This window comes from Pelobates fuscus, chromosome 8 (genome assembly GCF_036172605.1).
Source record: "Pelobates fuscus isolate aPelFus1 chromosome 8, aPelFus1.pri, whole genome shotgun sequence".
In the NCBI taxonomy this organism is placed as follows: Eukaryota; Metazoa; Chordata; class Amphibia; order Anura; family Pelobatidae; genus Pelobates; species Pelobates fuscus.
This window is the reverse complement of record NC_086324.1, coordinates 47,205,729-47,220,212: the sequence shown is the minus strand read 5'-3', so window position 1 is coordinate 47,220,212 and position 14,484 is coordinate 47,205,729. Positions and strand designations below refer to the sequence as shown.

The following is a 14,484-nucleotide window of genomic DNA, read 5'->3' as shown; positions in this document are numbered from 1 at the left end:
ATCCTCAGATACTCTTAGAGAGATCCTATATGATTGGTTTTACAACTAGCCTTTTACTCTAGCAAACGGCCCATCTGGCAATACATGGTGCTGAATGTAATATCAGAGGTATATGACTGTCAAGTGGTAGTGTAAAAATAGTCTGTATTTAAGTTTGTTAGATAAGAGCAGAACATAAACCATCTAAGCATTGAGTTCTGTTATTACATTCTAGGTACTGGCTGTATACTTTAATTATGCCTCGTAAATAAATCTCTGTAGAGAAGATTACAGTGTTAGTGTTTAATAATCTGCTGTTGAAATATATCAGAAGGAAGTATGTTTGCAGCACTACTATTAAATATTTTCATTTAGGTTCTTTATTTGTTACTGTATGCTTAACAATGCAGAGTTGCTGCCACAGAGAAATAGTGAGCATTTACTAAAATTAAAGTGAGAATCTATTTGGCTTTTTATGTTTTTTTTTTCTTCCTTTGTGTGGAGAAGGGCTCTTTGTTGATTTGTGCTTAATTATTTCACCAGTTAACACACTCATGAAATGATATATTATAAGTCATTTTATCACAGGAATAGTGTATTTAGTGCATTTTTCCCACTCTTTCATGAAGTGCTTTTCTTTTCCCTGTTTTATTTTTTATTTTTGAAGGACACGAGCTGCTCTCTGAACTACAGCAACGCAGGTTCAATGGGTCTGAGGGAGGGGTTTCATGGTCTCCAATGGATGATGAACTTCTGGCACAACCTCAGGTCATGAAGCTTCTCGACTCTTTGCGAGAGCAATATACCAGATACCAGGAAGTATGCAGACAAAGAAGTAAACGCACTCAACTTGATGAGGTCCAACAGAAAGTTATGCAGGTAAAAATAAATATATCCCCAAATAAATATAACAAACATAAAAATTACATTGCATCACCTCAAATAAAACAAGGACATGATTTGCAGAATTCTTTTGCATTTATTTGTTCTTGTTTATTACTTTGTGTGGATTCACGGTTTGGCTATTCACTTAACAATTTATGGCTTATAGGAAATACAAACCATGTTGTCCTTCAGTAATTCTACGTCCATTTTCTATCAAACCTGTGTCTTATCCATTGTACAGGGCTACGGAATTTGCTGGCGCTATATAAATAATTAAATAATAATAATCTGCACTCACTTCGCTTTAACCACTGTATCACAACTCAACTTTGAATTCTATGTGACGTCTTTGCTCAGAAATGCTTTAGACTTGAGAAAGGGAGGTTCTCCCCAAAAGCTTGTCATTACAAAATTCTGTAAGGCCATTAAAAAAGGTATTACAAGATACGAATTTGATCTGTTGTTTTACTTGGCGAAAAGCAATAGTCCCATATAAAGAAACATATTCTCAATAATGAAAAAAATATCTTCAATATATCTGTTTTATCCCTGTTGCTAGTTTTACGGTAAATTAATTGGACCGTGAAGGCTGTACATTAGTAAGAGTATAGCTGTAGTACAACTCCACTTTAGGACAGGTTCTCGTTCAAGATGCAACCTCTCAAGATTAATCTCTAATGTGAGAATTCAAAGTGAGTTTCAAAATAGCCGAACTGGGAAATTTTCTAAGTCACCTAAGCTTTTAGTTTGTCTACTCTGGCCTGAAATTTTAAAATCACTTTGAATTCTCACTTTAGTAAATGAACCTGCATCTTTACCAAGGGGGTCTGAGCTTTTCCAAATATTATTTTTTTTGGGAGGCTACTAAATGGCACTGCAGGGTTTTTTTTTTTTATTGATATTTATTTATTTCTTTATTTTAGATTGCACGATAGCAGGCCCGGACTGGCCATCGGGCACACCGGGCAAATGCCCGGTGGGCCGCGGTGGCCATGGGCGGAGGCCGACAGGGGAAGGTCCCAGGATCTCCCCTGCCGGTCTATGTAGGGCCGGCACTATCCGAGCGCCGGCCCGCTGTGTGCCATGAAGGGCCGGTGAGGGAGATCAAAGATCTCCCTCACCGGCCCACTTGAATAGATCTGCGGCTGGGGAGGGAGGGAGAGGACCCGGCGGAGCTCTATCTTGCAGCTCCGTTGGGTTCCTCTCGCGAGATCCGGCGCGTTGCCATGGCAACGACCGGATCTCGCGAGCGTGAACTCTAGCCTCGCAGGCTAGAGTTCACTCACCCACTGGACCACCAGGGATGCTGTGCGAGTGACTGGACCCCCCTCCCAGATACCACAATGTCAGTCCCCCCCCCTCCCAGGCTAAAGGTAAGAAGGGAGGGGGGGGACATTATAACTGCTTTATTTTATTTTTATTTTTTACCCCCCAAACACACACACATCACTCTCACACATAGCACTCTCACACCCATCACACACAGCACTCTCACACCCCATGACACACAGCACTCTCACACCCCATGACACACAGCACTCTTACACCCATCACACACAGCACTCTTACACCCATCACACACAGCACTCTTACACCCATCACACACAGCACTCTTACACCCATCACACACAGCACTCTTACACCCATCACACACAGCACTCTTACACCCATCACACACAGCACTCTTACACCCATCACACACAGCACTCTTACACCCATCACACACAGCACTCTCACACCCATCACACACAGCACTCTCACACCCATCACACACAGCACTCTCACACCCATCACACACAGCACTCTCACACCCATCACACACAGCACTCTCACACCCATCACACACAGCACTCTCACACACAGCACTCTCACACACAGCACTCTCACACACAGCACTCTCACACCCAGCACTCTCACACCCAGCACTCTCACACCCAGCACTCTCACACCCAGCACTCTCACACCCAGCACTCTCACACCCATCACTCTCACACCATCACTCTCGCACCAAAATGAACTACATAGCCAAACCTATCAATCTGATTAGCAATATAACACATACAATAACATTACAGACATATTACATACTACAAATAACATTTCCTTGCTGGGAGGGAAAGGGGAAGAGAGCAGGGCTCCAGGTCAGATTATGCCAAGTCAGGCGTCACTGTTTAAAAAGAGATTCATTTTGTCAGGTGTAAGTCACCCCTCATAACTTTTATATTCGCTCAATCCATTGTTCAAATTTATCTCCAGATGATCTACAGATACCGCTCTCTTATCTGATAAATCAACTGCTCTTTAACTACAGACCAGCACGGTGTTAAGGCTCTTTTCCAGTATCTAGCCACTAGTAATTTTGCCGCAGTCAGAATATGGATAACTATGAAAAAATAGGAGCCAAAACCAGGGGCGGACTGAGAACCCTCAGGGCCCACGGGCAAAATAAATCAAGGGCCCCCTTACAGGCCCCACCCATGCTCCGTAGCAAGCCCCACCCTTGTCCCGCCTCCAGCCACACCCTACACAATCTTTAGACACAAGGAACAAAAGTGCAATAATCCCCTCAAGGCCCCAGTAGAGACTACAATTGAGGGCTAATGGGCCATGGAGGGGGGGTCTTTCTAGCAGAGGCTATCTCAGTGTTATTTAGAGAGTGTTAGAAAGAATCTACTCGAGCCCCATTAGAGACTACAATGGAGTCTAATGGGGGCCTGGAGGGGGGTCTCTCCAACACTCTGGTTCCTATTTACAATATAGCAACACAACATAGCTTGCTGATACCTAGGCCAAGTTGGCTCCTCCTACCTTAATTACTGTTGCTGGAAGGCTGTGGGCTTGCTGGCTGCGGCTGGCAGGCTGTGGCTTCCCGACAGGCTGTGGGCTTGCTGGCTACTGCCGGCAGGCTGTGGGCTTGCTGGCTACTGCCGGCAGGCTGTGGGCTTGCTGGCTGTAAGCCTGTGGCTTGTTGTAAGTCTGTGGGCTGGCTACTGGCCTGTGGCTGGCTGCTGGCCTGGCTGGCCTGTGGGCTGGCTAACTGGTGGCTTGGTTGGCTTGTGGGCTGGCTGGCTGGCTACGGGGGCACTTGTAGATTATTTAAAGAAATAATCCATGCACAATAACCACTGCTGCTCTGTGTAGTGGTTATGGTGCCAGGAGGGCCAGGACCCCCTCCCAGAGTAAGTAGTCAAACCGTTTAAGAACAGATTGAAAACTTACCTGGGGTCTGCTGGGATATGGGGCTGTAGTAGGGTATAGGAGCAGTGGTGCAATGTGTGAGGGGTGCAGTGTGTGTGAAAGGTTCAGTGTGTGTGTGTGTGTGTGTTTGTGAACATATAGGGTGTGTGTGGCAATGTTAGTATGGGGGTCTGTGTATGTGTGTGTGTGAGGCAATGTGTGTAAATGTGTAGGGTGTGTGTGGGGACAGTGTGTGTGTATGGGGGGCAGTGAGTGAATGTGTATGGTGTGTGTGTGGGGGGGCAGTGTTTGTATGGGGCTAGAGTTCACTCTCACTACTACGACCACCAGGAATCCCTGGTGGTCGCAGTGTTGAGAGTGAACTCTAGCCCGTAGCTCCAGAGCTAGAGTTCACTCTTGCGAGAGCCGGAGCGTTGCCGTGGTAACTGCGGCAATGCTCTGTGCTTGCGTGAGAAGGACCCAGAGAAGCTGCAGGCTAAGCTCCCGGGTCCTCTCTTCTTCCCTCCCTGCCAGCTGCCCGCACGGTGCCTGCAGACCGGGGAGAGAGATCGGCTGGGGCGATCCACCAATTATATATACAGCCCTACTGTGTGCCTTTTTGTCTCCCCCAGTCCCTCTGTATGTTTCTTTCTCCCCCTCACTGCTCCTCTGTGTCCATGTCTCCCCTCTCCTTCCCAGTCTCTCTTCCCCCTCTGCCTCTTTCTCCCCCTCCCCTTGTGGGTCTCTCTCCTTTCTCCCTGTGTCTCTCGTCCCCTCTGTCTCTTTCTCCCCCCTTTCCCTGTGTCTCTCTCTACCCCACATCTCTAGTCCCCTCTGTCTCTTTCTCCTCCCTTTCCCTGTGTCTCGCTCTACCCCACATCTCTCTTCCCCTCTGTCTCTTTCTCCCCCCCTTTCCCTGTGTCTCTCTCTACCCCACATCTCTCATCCCCTCTCTCTTTCTCCCCCTTTCCTGTGTCTCTCTCTACCCCACATCTCTCGTCCCCTCTGTCTCTTTCTCCCCCTTTCCCTGTGTCTCTCTCTACCCCACATCTCTCGTCCCCTGTCTCTTTCTCCCCCCTTTCCCTGTGTCTCTCTCTACCCCACATCTCTCGTCCCCTGTCTCTTTCTCCCCCTTTCCCTGTGTCTCTCTCTACCCCACATATCTCGTCCCCTGTCTCTTTCTCCCCCTTTCCCTGTGTCTCTCTCTACCCCACATATCTCTTCCCCTCTGTCTCTTTCTCCCCCCTTTCCCTGTGGCTCTCTCTACCCCACATCTCTCATCCCCTGTCTTTTTCTCCCCCCTTTCCCTGTGTCTCTCTCTACCCCATATCTCTCGTCCCCTGTCTCTTTCTCCCCCCTTTCCCTGTGTGTCTCTCTCTACCCCACATCTCTCGTCCCCACTGTCTCTTTCTCCCCCCTTTCCCTGTGTCTCTCCCTACCCCACATCTCTCTTCCCCTCTGTCTCTTTCTCCCCCCTCCACCATCTCTCTATTCCCCTTCTTTCTCCCCCTGTGTCTCACTCTCCCCCCTGTCTATTTCTCCCTCCTTTCCCTGTGTCACTCTCTCCCCCCTCTGTCTCTTTCCTTCCCCTCCCCCTGTCTCTCTATTTTCCCACTGTCTGTTTCTTCCCCTGCCTCTATCTTTTCCCCCTCTCTGTTTTATTTTTCCCCCTCCCATTTACCAAGAGAAGACTGAAGGGGCCGGGTACATGCTGGAGCCGCCGGGCCAGGTGGCAGCCTCGCCGGTCCGGCGGCACTCCTGTCAGGCTGTCAGTAACGCTGAGGACGGAAGGAGGGGAGGAGCATGTCTCTCTCACATGCTCCTTTGCGGTTCCCACATCCTGTGCTGGGAATTGTGGGAACCGCAAAGGAGCATGTGAGAGAGACATGCTCCTCCCCTCCTTCCGTCCTCAGCGTTACTGACAGCCTGACAGGAGTGCCGCCGGACCGGCGAGGCTGCCACCCGGCCCGGCGGCTCCAGCATGTACCGGCCCCTTCAGTGTGCCACCGGACCGGCCACCCGGTGGCACTTACATGCACAGATGCCGAGGCCGCGGTGGGGCAATCCGGCCCTGCCGCCGGGCCCCCTGATGGCGGCTCTGGCGGCGGGCCCCCCTCCCAGCCGGGCCCTCGGACCATGTCCGAAGTGCCCGACTGGTCAGTCCGCCCCTGGCCAAAACTATTATATACATTTATGTGAAGTAAGAATAACTTATGTTCAAATATGAAGAGCTTATTAAAGGGATTCTCTAGTGCCAGGAAAACAAACCTGTTTTCCTGACACTGTAGAATTCTACAGTGCCCCCCCTTGCCTCCCTCCCCCCCATCGCACATTGCCTTCAGTCACTTACCTGAATCCAGCGCCGATATCCCTGGGTCAAGCTGGGTCAAGCTCCTCCCCCGCCGACGTCAACTGGCGGCGGAAACCTAATGCACGTGTGCGGCAATGGTCACGCTCGCATTGGGGTATCCCAATAGAAAATAATTATTAAATGCTTTCCTATGGGGATTCTGGTGACGCTGGAAAGTCGTCTAAGCGCACAGAAGTCCCTCTAGTGGCTGTCTACAAGAAAGACTTAACCCTAAAAGGTAATTATTGCAGATTCTTGGAAACTGCAATAATTACCACTATAGACTGTAGTGACATGGGACATTGCACCCAGACCACTTTAATGAGCTGAAGTGATCTAGGTGCCTACAGTGTGCCTTTAAGTAGTTTTTGTATTTTAATGTAGATCATATACCAAAGCACTTAAAGTGACGGACAGTCCCACCATGTATGGACAAACCCTTCTTTGTCTCCTTCACATCTCCAGCATCTGTATAATCATGATATAGCTTTGCTAGCCTGCTGGGGACCAAGTACCACCTGTTTAAAAATGTTGTAATGTATTTCCACCAGTTTAAGGCAATGCACTTTTTTATTTACCAATCTTCTGGACTCAAATCAACTCTTTATGATCAATTTTAATATGCAATTCTTATTCCCATTTTATTTTATAACTGGTTGGGGATGTACCTCTTTGCTTATCAGTGTTTTACAGTCTGCTACTAATTTTTTCAATGAATTGGTCTTAAGTATTTTCTCTAACTTAACAATTATATTAGAACAATCAATGACTAAGTGATCATCTAGGGAACTGTTTACCGAAAGGTAACTAAAAATGTCTCTTCTACAGTTGATAGATTATAGAGAGAGGTGTAAGGTGATTTTGTTATTCTTTAATACATTTTCAGGCATTGCAATTTGTATTGTTTCCTCTGGACCAATTTTGCTCCAGTTCAAGTCTTTCACCAATTGCCATCGAACACAGATACTCCCGCTAGTATATATCCATTGTACAGCGCTGCGGAATTTGTTGGCGCTTTATAAATATTAATAATAATAATATGGCATTACTTTGATTCAATGCCAAAAAGTGTCAGGTTCCTCTTAATCGTCCTGTTAGAATGTTAAATATATTTTCTTTATACACCACCAAACTTTCTTAAGAATTATCATTTCTTTTTTGAGAGGTACATCTAGAACTTTGAGAAGTGCTATTAAAATAAGGCACGCTCTTTTTTTTTTTCTACTTTTAAACTCATATGTAAACGCTCATGTGTCACTTGGCAAATTCCAATTTCTAAACCCTGCTGTGAAGCGCAAATACTTAGCCGAAGAGTCGTGACATTTCACTGATTAGCAACGGCCTACTTGGGATCTGTAGATTGCACCTTGCAGTTCCTGTTGAGTCATGATGTTGGAGGAACAAAAGACATAAACCCAACCCTATAATATTTTAATATAAAGTACAATGGGTTGTTTTATTCAGTAAAACGTATATTAGATCATTAGTGTCCTTTGAAATCTCAGATTACCTCTTTAGTTATTACTCTTTAATAAAGAGCATAACGGAATGGGTTTTCAATTTGATGGACATTAGTCTTTTCTTCAACCTGGATTACTTCATTATAAAACATTAAAATTGGCCAGACATGCACATGAATCATCACAATTTTTGTTGATTGTAAATTTATAAACATTTCAAAATTTGGCAGCTAATATTAGTGTTTTGCTATAATGTTGCCATTAGAAGGGATCTATAAAACTGCACTTTATGTCTGTAGCTAATTTAATATTCAAATTGTCTAAATGATGGGATGATTAACATGATGTGTCCAGATTAGTCAGGGAAACGGCCATCATTCATGCATTTAAACGGACCTCTTTACTGTGGCGTTCTCCTCAAAGGGCATCGAATATGAACATTTGCTTTATCTGTGTCACTGGCGTTACATAACATTTGTTAAGAATATTAAATAGTTAAGAAATAAAATGGTAATTATGTAAACATTCAAGCTTCAAAGGTTTTCATTCTTTTATAGAATTATTTTGATGAATGTATTGTTCCACCTACTTTTCAGTAATTAGACAAGTGGGAAAAAAAAAAACCTTGAAAAATCACAAATAACTTCACTAACCTTAATCAGGATATTTTCTGAACTCATCTGTAATTTTTATTTTATTTTATTTTTTATTCAAACGTTTGCAGTTTATTACAAGTCACAATAAGAAAAGAAAAATGCATGATCCGTCTGTACATTTCACAAGGAAGCCACCCCAATATGCATCCTAAAGCAGGGGCACTCAAGATGTTGTGGACTACATCTCCCATAATGCTCACACAGCCTTAATGCATCAGGGGAGATGTAGTCCTCAGCATCTGGAGTGCCGAAGGTTGCCTATCCCTTTTCGAAGGTAACTTGAGATGAAAGATCAGCAGTTGCGGTAAAATGCAGTCCAACACCGGGGGGCATTGCAGGACATCACAGCGTGGTGAATTTCTATTGTAGTTCAGTTTGCACCACGAGCAAGACTTTAAAGCGACCCTGTAGGCACCCAGACCACTTCAGCTCGTTGAAGTGGTCTGGGTGCAGTGTCCCTTTTGCACTTAGTGCTGCAATGTAAAACACGTTTACATTGCAGCTCCACGTCTGCCCACAGTGGCCACTAGAGGGCTTCCTGGGTTGAAACCGACCTTTGATTGATTTTTCCCCATAGGAAAGCATTGATTCAATGCACGCATGCGCATTAGACCCCACTCGACTCGGGATGGAGGAGGGGGCGGAGCGCCGACCCAGCACAGAGGGACTTCAGCGCTGCGAAAAGGTAAGTAAATAAAGGGTTTTTCGCCCTTTATTTACCCAGGTGGGGAGGGAGGGGGGGGGGCAGAGGGAGCTCTAGTGCCAGGAATACAGCTTTGTATTCCTGGCACTGTAGCACCCCTTTAAAGCTCAAAAGTATACCTTCAAACAAGAATAAAATCTTCTCTGCATATGAGTGGGAAAAAAGTCAGCAACCTAAACCAGCGTAGTAGAGCTAAGAAAAAAGCACAAGGAACGGAGAGAGAGGGAAAAAATAAGGGGCTAGATTGAGGAGGAAGGAAAGAAGAGAAGATAGGGTTGAGTAGGGAGAGAAGAGAAGATAGGGGTGAGTAGGGAGAGAAGACAAGATCGGGGTGAGTAGGCAGAGAAGAGAAGATCGGGGTGAGTAGGCAGAGAAGAGAAGATCGGGGTGAGTAGGGAGAGAAGAGAAGATCGGGGTGAGTAGGGAGAGAAGAGAAGATCGGGGTGAGTAGGGAGAGAAGAGAAGATCGGGGTGAGTAGGGAGAGAAGAGAAGATCGGGGTGAGTAGGGAGAGAAGAGAAGATCGGGGTGAGTAGGGAGAGAAGAGAAGATCGGGGTGAGTAGGGAGAGAAGAGAAGATCGGGGTGAGTAGGGAGAGAAGAGAAGATCGGGGTGAGTAGGGAGAGAAGAGAAGATCGGGGTGAGTAGGGAGAGAAGAGAAGATCGGGGTGAGTAGGGAGAGAAGAGAAGATCGGGGTGAGTAGGGAGAGAAGAGAAGATCGGGGTGAGTAGGGAGAGAAGAGAAGATCGGGGTGAGTAGGGAGAGAAGAGAAGATCGGGGTGAGTAGGGAGAGAAGAGAAGATAGGGGTGAGTAGGGAGAGAAGAGAAGATAGGGGTGAGTAGGGAGAGAAGACAAGATAGGGTGAGTAGGGAGAGAAGACAAGATCGGGGTGAGTAGGCAGAGAAGATGGGGGTGAGTAGGGAGAGAAGAGAAGATGGGGGTGAGTAGGGAGAGGAGAGAAGATCGGGGTGAGTAGGGAGAGGAGAGAAGATCGGGGTGAGTAGGGAGAGGAGAGAAGATCGGGGTGAGTAGGGAGAGGAGAGAAGATCGGGTGAGTAGGGAGAGGAGAGAAGATCGGGGTGAGTAGGGAGAGGAGAGAAGATCGGGGTGAGTAGGGAGAGGAGAGAAGATCGGGGTGAGTAGGGAGAGGAGACAAGATCGGGGTGAGTAGGGAGAGGAGACAAGATCGGGGTGAGTAGGGAGAGGAGACAAGATCGGGGTGAGTAGGGAGAGGAGACAAGATCGGGGTGAGTAGGGAGAGGAGACAAGATCGGGGTGAGTAGGGAGAGGAGACAAGATCGGGGTGAGTAGGGAGAGGAGGGAAGATCGGGGTGAGTAGGGAGAGGAGGGAAGATCGGGGTGAGTAGGGAGAGGAGGGAAGATCGGGGTGAGTAGGGAGAGGAGGGAAGATCGGGGTGAGTAGGGAGAGGAGGGAAGATCGGGGTGAGTAGGGAGAGGAGAGAAGATCGGGGTGAGTAAGGAGAGAAGAGAAGACACAAAGGAGAGGAAACACAGCATTTAGTAAGAGATTGCAACCAGGAAGAGAGAGAAAATGGGGAACATTCAGGAAATTAACACATAGACCGGTTTAGAAATGTAATTATTTATGCATCTTGATAATCTTTTGCTCATTCCATGAGCGAAAACCGTGTGTTAAATGATCTGATAATGAATCCAACTATATCAGTGTACAATTCAAGCTGATAAAACATGATTTTCTTAAAGAACACGTAATATGTATTGTAGATGGTGATGTTTAAAATTAATTACTTGATATGATAATGAAATCTGGCCTTATATCCATGTTTCGGCTGGAAGTCCCACCTGAATGTTTCTGATGTTCATTTTCTTCTAAGGAGATGATGCCACTGTTTTTTCTTATATTTACATTAAACTCATTGTTAACATGTGTATTGTTAAAAACAACGTGTTGAGACATTTCTAAAGCAAGATGACAGATGTGCATGGTTTGATTCAGAGCGATATGAATCTTAGGCACCACTATAGGCACCCAGACCACTTCAGCTCAATGAAGTGGTCTGGGTGCCAGGTCCCCCCTAGTTTTAACAGTGCAGCTGAAAACCATAGCAGTTTCAGAGAAACTGCTATGTTTACGCTGCTTAATCCAGCCTCTAGTGCAGTGATGGCGAACCTATGGCACGCCGGGTCCTCTCTGTGGGCACGCGGCCATATGTTCGCCATTAATGCAGAGTAGGCACCTGCCTGCCCGAAACGGCAGGCGCCTACTCTGCTTCTGTGTCGGGAGGCAGGGATCTGTGAAGCAGCTCCCCTGTCCTCCCGCGCGATGCTGTGTGGAGTGTTGCCGAGCGTTACCATGGCAACGCTCCACACAGCATCACGCGGGAGGACGGGAGCTGCTTCACAGATCCCTTCCCCTGCAGTGCTTACCCCCCTCCCCCCCCCACTTTATTAAAGGTGGGAAGGAGGGAAGGAGGGAGGGGAGGGATACTGACACACAGCACCCCTACCCCACCAGCAGTTCCCCTACCCTACCAGCAGTACCCCTACCCCCCCACAGCACCACCCCTACCCCCCACAGCACCACCCCTACCCCCCACAGCACCACCCCTACCCCCCACAGCACCACCCCTACCCCCCACAGCACCACCCCTATCCCCAACAGCACCACCCCTACCCCCACAGCACCACCCCTATCCCCCACAGCACCACCCCTATCCCCCACAGCACCACCCCTATCCCCCACAGCACCACCCCTATCCCCCACAGCACCACCCCTATCCCCCACAGCACCACCCCTATCCCCCACAGCACCACCCCTATCCCCCACAGCACCACCCCTATCCCCCACAGCATCACCCCTATCCCCCACAGCACCACCCCTATCCCCCACAGCACCACCCCTATCCCCCACAGCACCACCCCTATCCCCCACAGCACCACCCCTATCCCCCACAGCACCACCCCTATCCCCCACAGCACCCCCCTACCCCCACAGCACCCCCCCTACCCCCACTGCACCCCCCCTACCCCCACTGCACCCCCCTACCCCCACTGCACCCCCCCTACCCCCACTGCACCCCCCCTACCCCCACTGCACCACCCCTACCCCCACTGCACCACCCCTACCCCCACTGCACCACCCCTACCCCCACTGCACCACCCCTACCCCCGACTGCACCACTGCACCACCCCTACCCCCACTGCACCACCCCTACCCCCCCCACTGCACCACCCCTACCCCCCCCACTGCACCACCCCTACCCCCCCACTGCACCACCCCTACCCCCCCACTGCACCACCCCTACCCCCCCACTGCACCACCCCTACCCCCCCACTGCACCACCCCTACCCCCCACACCCAGCACCCTTACCCACACCCAGCACAGCACCCCTCTCACACAGCACAGCACCCCTCTCACACAGCACAGCACCCCTCTCACACACACATTACCCCTCATACACACACACATACAGCACCCCCCCACAAACACACACAGCACCTCACAACTCAATGCAGTATGTGTGTTTATTCAGCAGTCTGTGTGTGTGCGTGTACTCAGCAGTCTGTGTGTGTGCGTGTACTCAGCAGTCTGTGTGTGTGCGTGTACTCAGCAGTCTGTGTGTGTGCTTGTACTCAGCAGTCTGTGTGTGTGCTTGTACTCAGCAGTCTGTGTGTGCGCGTGTACTCAGCAGTCTGTGTGTGCGCGTGTACTCAGCAGTCTGTGTGTGCGCGTGTACTCAGCAGTCTGTGTGTGCGCGTGTACTCAGCAGTCTGTGTGTGTACTTAGCAGTGTGTGTGTGTGTGTACTCAGCAGACTGTGTGTGTGTGTACTCAGCAGTCTTGTGTGTGTACTCAGCAGACTGTGTGTGTGTGTGTGTGTGTGTGTATTCAGCAGTCTTGTGTGTGTATTCAGCAGTCTGTGTGTGTATGTATTGCATTTGTTGGAGATACTAATAAATATAAGCTTAATTTTATCTATTTATATCATTATTTAAAATTTGTATAATTGAAGTCTGTGTTCTTTTAAAACAAAAGTTATTAGTTCGGACAACAGTACGAGTTGTTTTTTCTAAACCTCAGTATTTGGGTTTTATTGCCGTGTTGGCACTTTAAGGAAAAAAAGTTGGCATGTATTGCGGTTTGGGCACTCTGGCTCAAAAAGGTTCGCCATCACTGCTCTAGTGGCTGTCTCCCTGACAGCCACTAGAGGCGCTTCCGCGATTTACACTGAGTAAACAGCCCTTATTTGGCGCTGGACGTCCTCACGGAGTCCAGCATCAAAAAAAGATGCCCGTAGGAAAGCATTGAGTAATGCTTTCCTATGGGCGGGTTTGAATGCGCGAGCGCGCCTCTGGAGCTGACGTCGATGGATGAGGAGAGGTCACCAGTGCCGAGGGAGCCTGGCGCTGGATTAAGGTAAGCAAATAAATGGTTAATTAACAATGTATTGGCCGCTGAACGGGGCCCTAGGCACTGTTTAGGTGATTAGGGTTTTATACCGTTTGGAATTCAGATTGGTATTCCTAACGCTATAGTAGGGATAGGCAACCTTCGGCACTCCAGATGTTGTGGACTACATGCCACATAATGCTCTCACATCCATAATGCTGGCATAGCATCATGGGAAGTGTAGTCCAAAACATCTGGAGTGTCGAAGGTTGCCTGCACTATAGTATTCCTCTAATGCTATGACTATTCGACTTCTTGATGTTTTACAAGTGGAGGAATTGTCCTAGCTGATCATATTACTTTCAAGACTGTCCAAATAAAACCACAGAAACCTCACAACGTTTCACATGGTTTAAAACCCACTATTACTAATAACATCTATTTGTAAGAGGGTACAGAGAATGGGCTGGATATCAGTCCCATAATGAACTGTTAGAGGGCAGTACTGTAAAAGTGCAGCAATCCAGAGTAACAAACCATTGGTTTCCATAGTGACTGCTCCACTTCTACAACTTTAAGTGCACTTTAATCACAATGGGCCCAATTAGAGCAGTAGATGCATGTTACTATATTTGTCTGAAAACAGGACAGGTTATTATTTACTCACTGACTTTCATGTAGCCAAATAAAAAGAATACAGTAATAAGGATATGGTAAAGAACCAAATGACTGTAGTTTGTCTTTCACGGAGCAGCAGAGATTGCAAGAGTAGTCTAAATGCATAGTTTGTTTTGCGGCCCAGAAACAGGATATTTGTAGAAGAAACCATTTGAATTTAATAAAATAGAAATTTGAATGTATTACATGTGAAGTGTTGGTGTATGTGTTTGTCTGGTTGAGT

General features: G+C 47.7%; 1 protein-coding gene across 2 annotated transcripts in view; it reads left to right on the top strand.

Moving 5' to 3' along the window:
* The window catches only part of SESTD1 (SEC14 and spectrin domain containing 1), a 130,929-nt gene that overhangs the window by 101,583 nt on the left and 14,862 nt on the right, over positions 1-14,484 (top strand). For both annotated transcript variants that reach the window (XM_063428674.1, XM_063428675.1), the window contains exon 9: positions 647-858. In XM_063428674.1, coding sequence (XP_063284744.1) covers positions 647-858 — 212 coding nt within the window. The remainder of the gene's footprint in view (positions 1-646; positions 859-14,484) is intronic.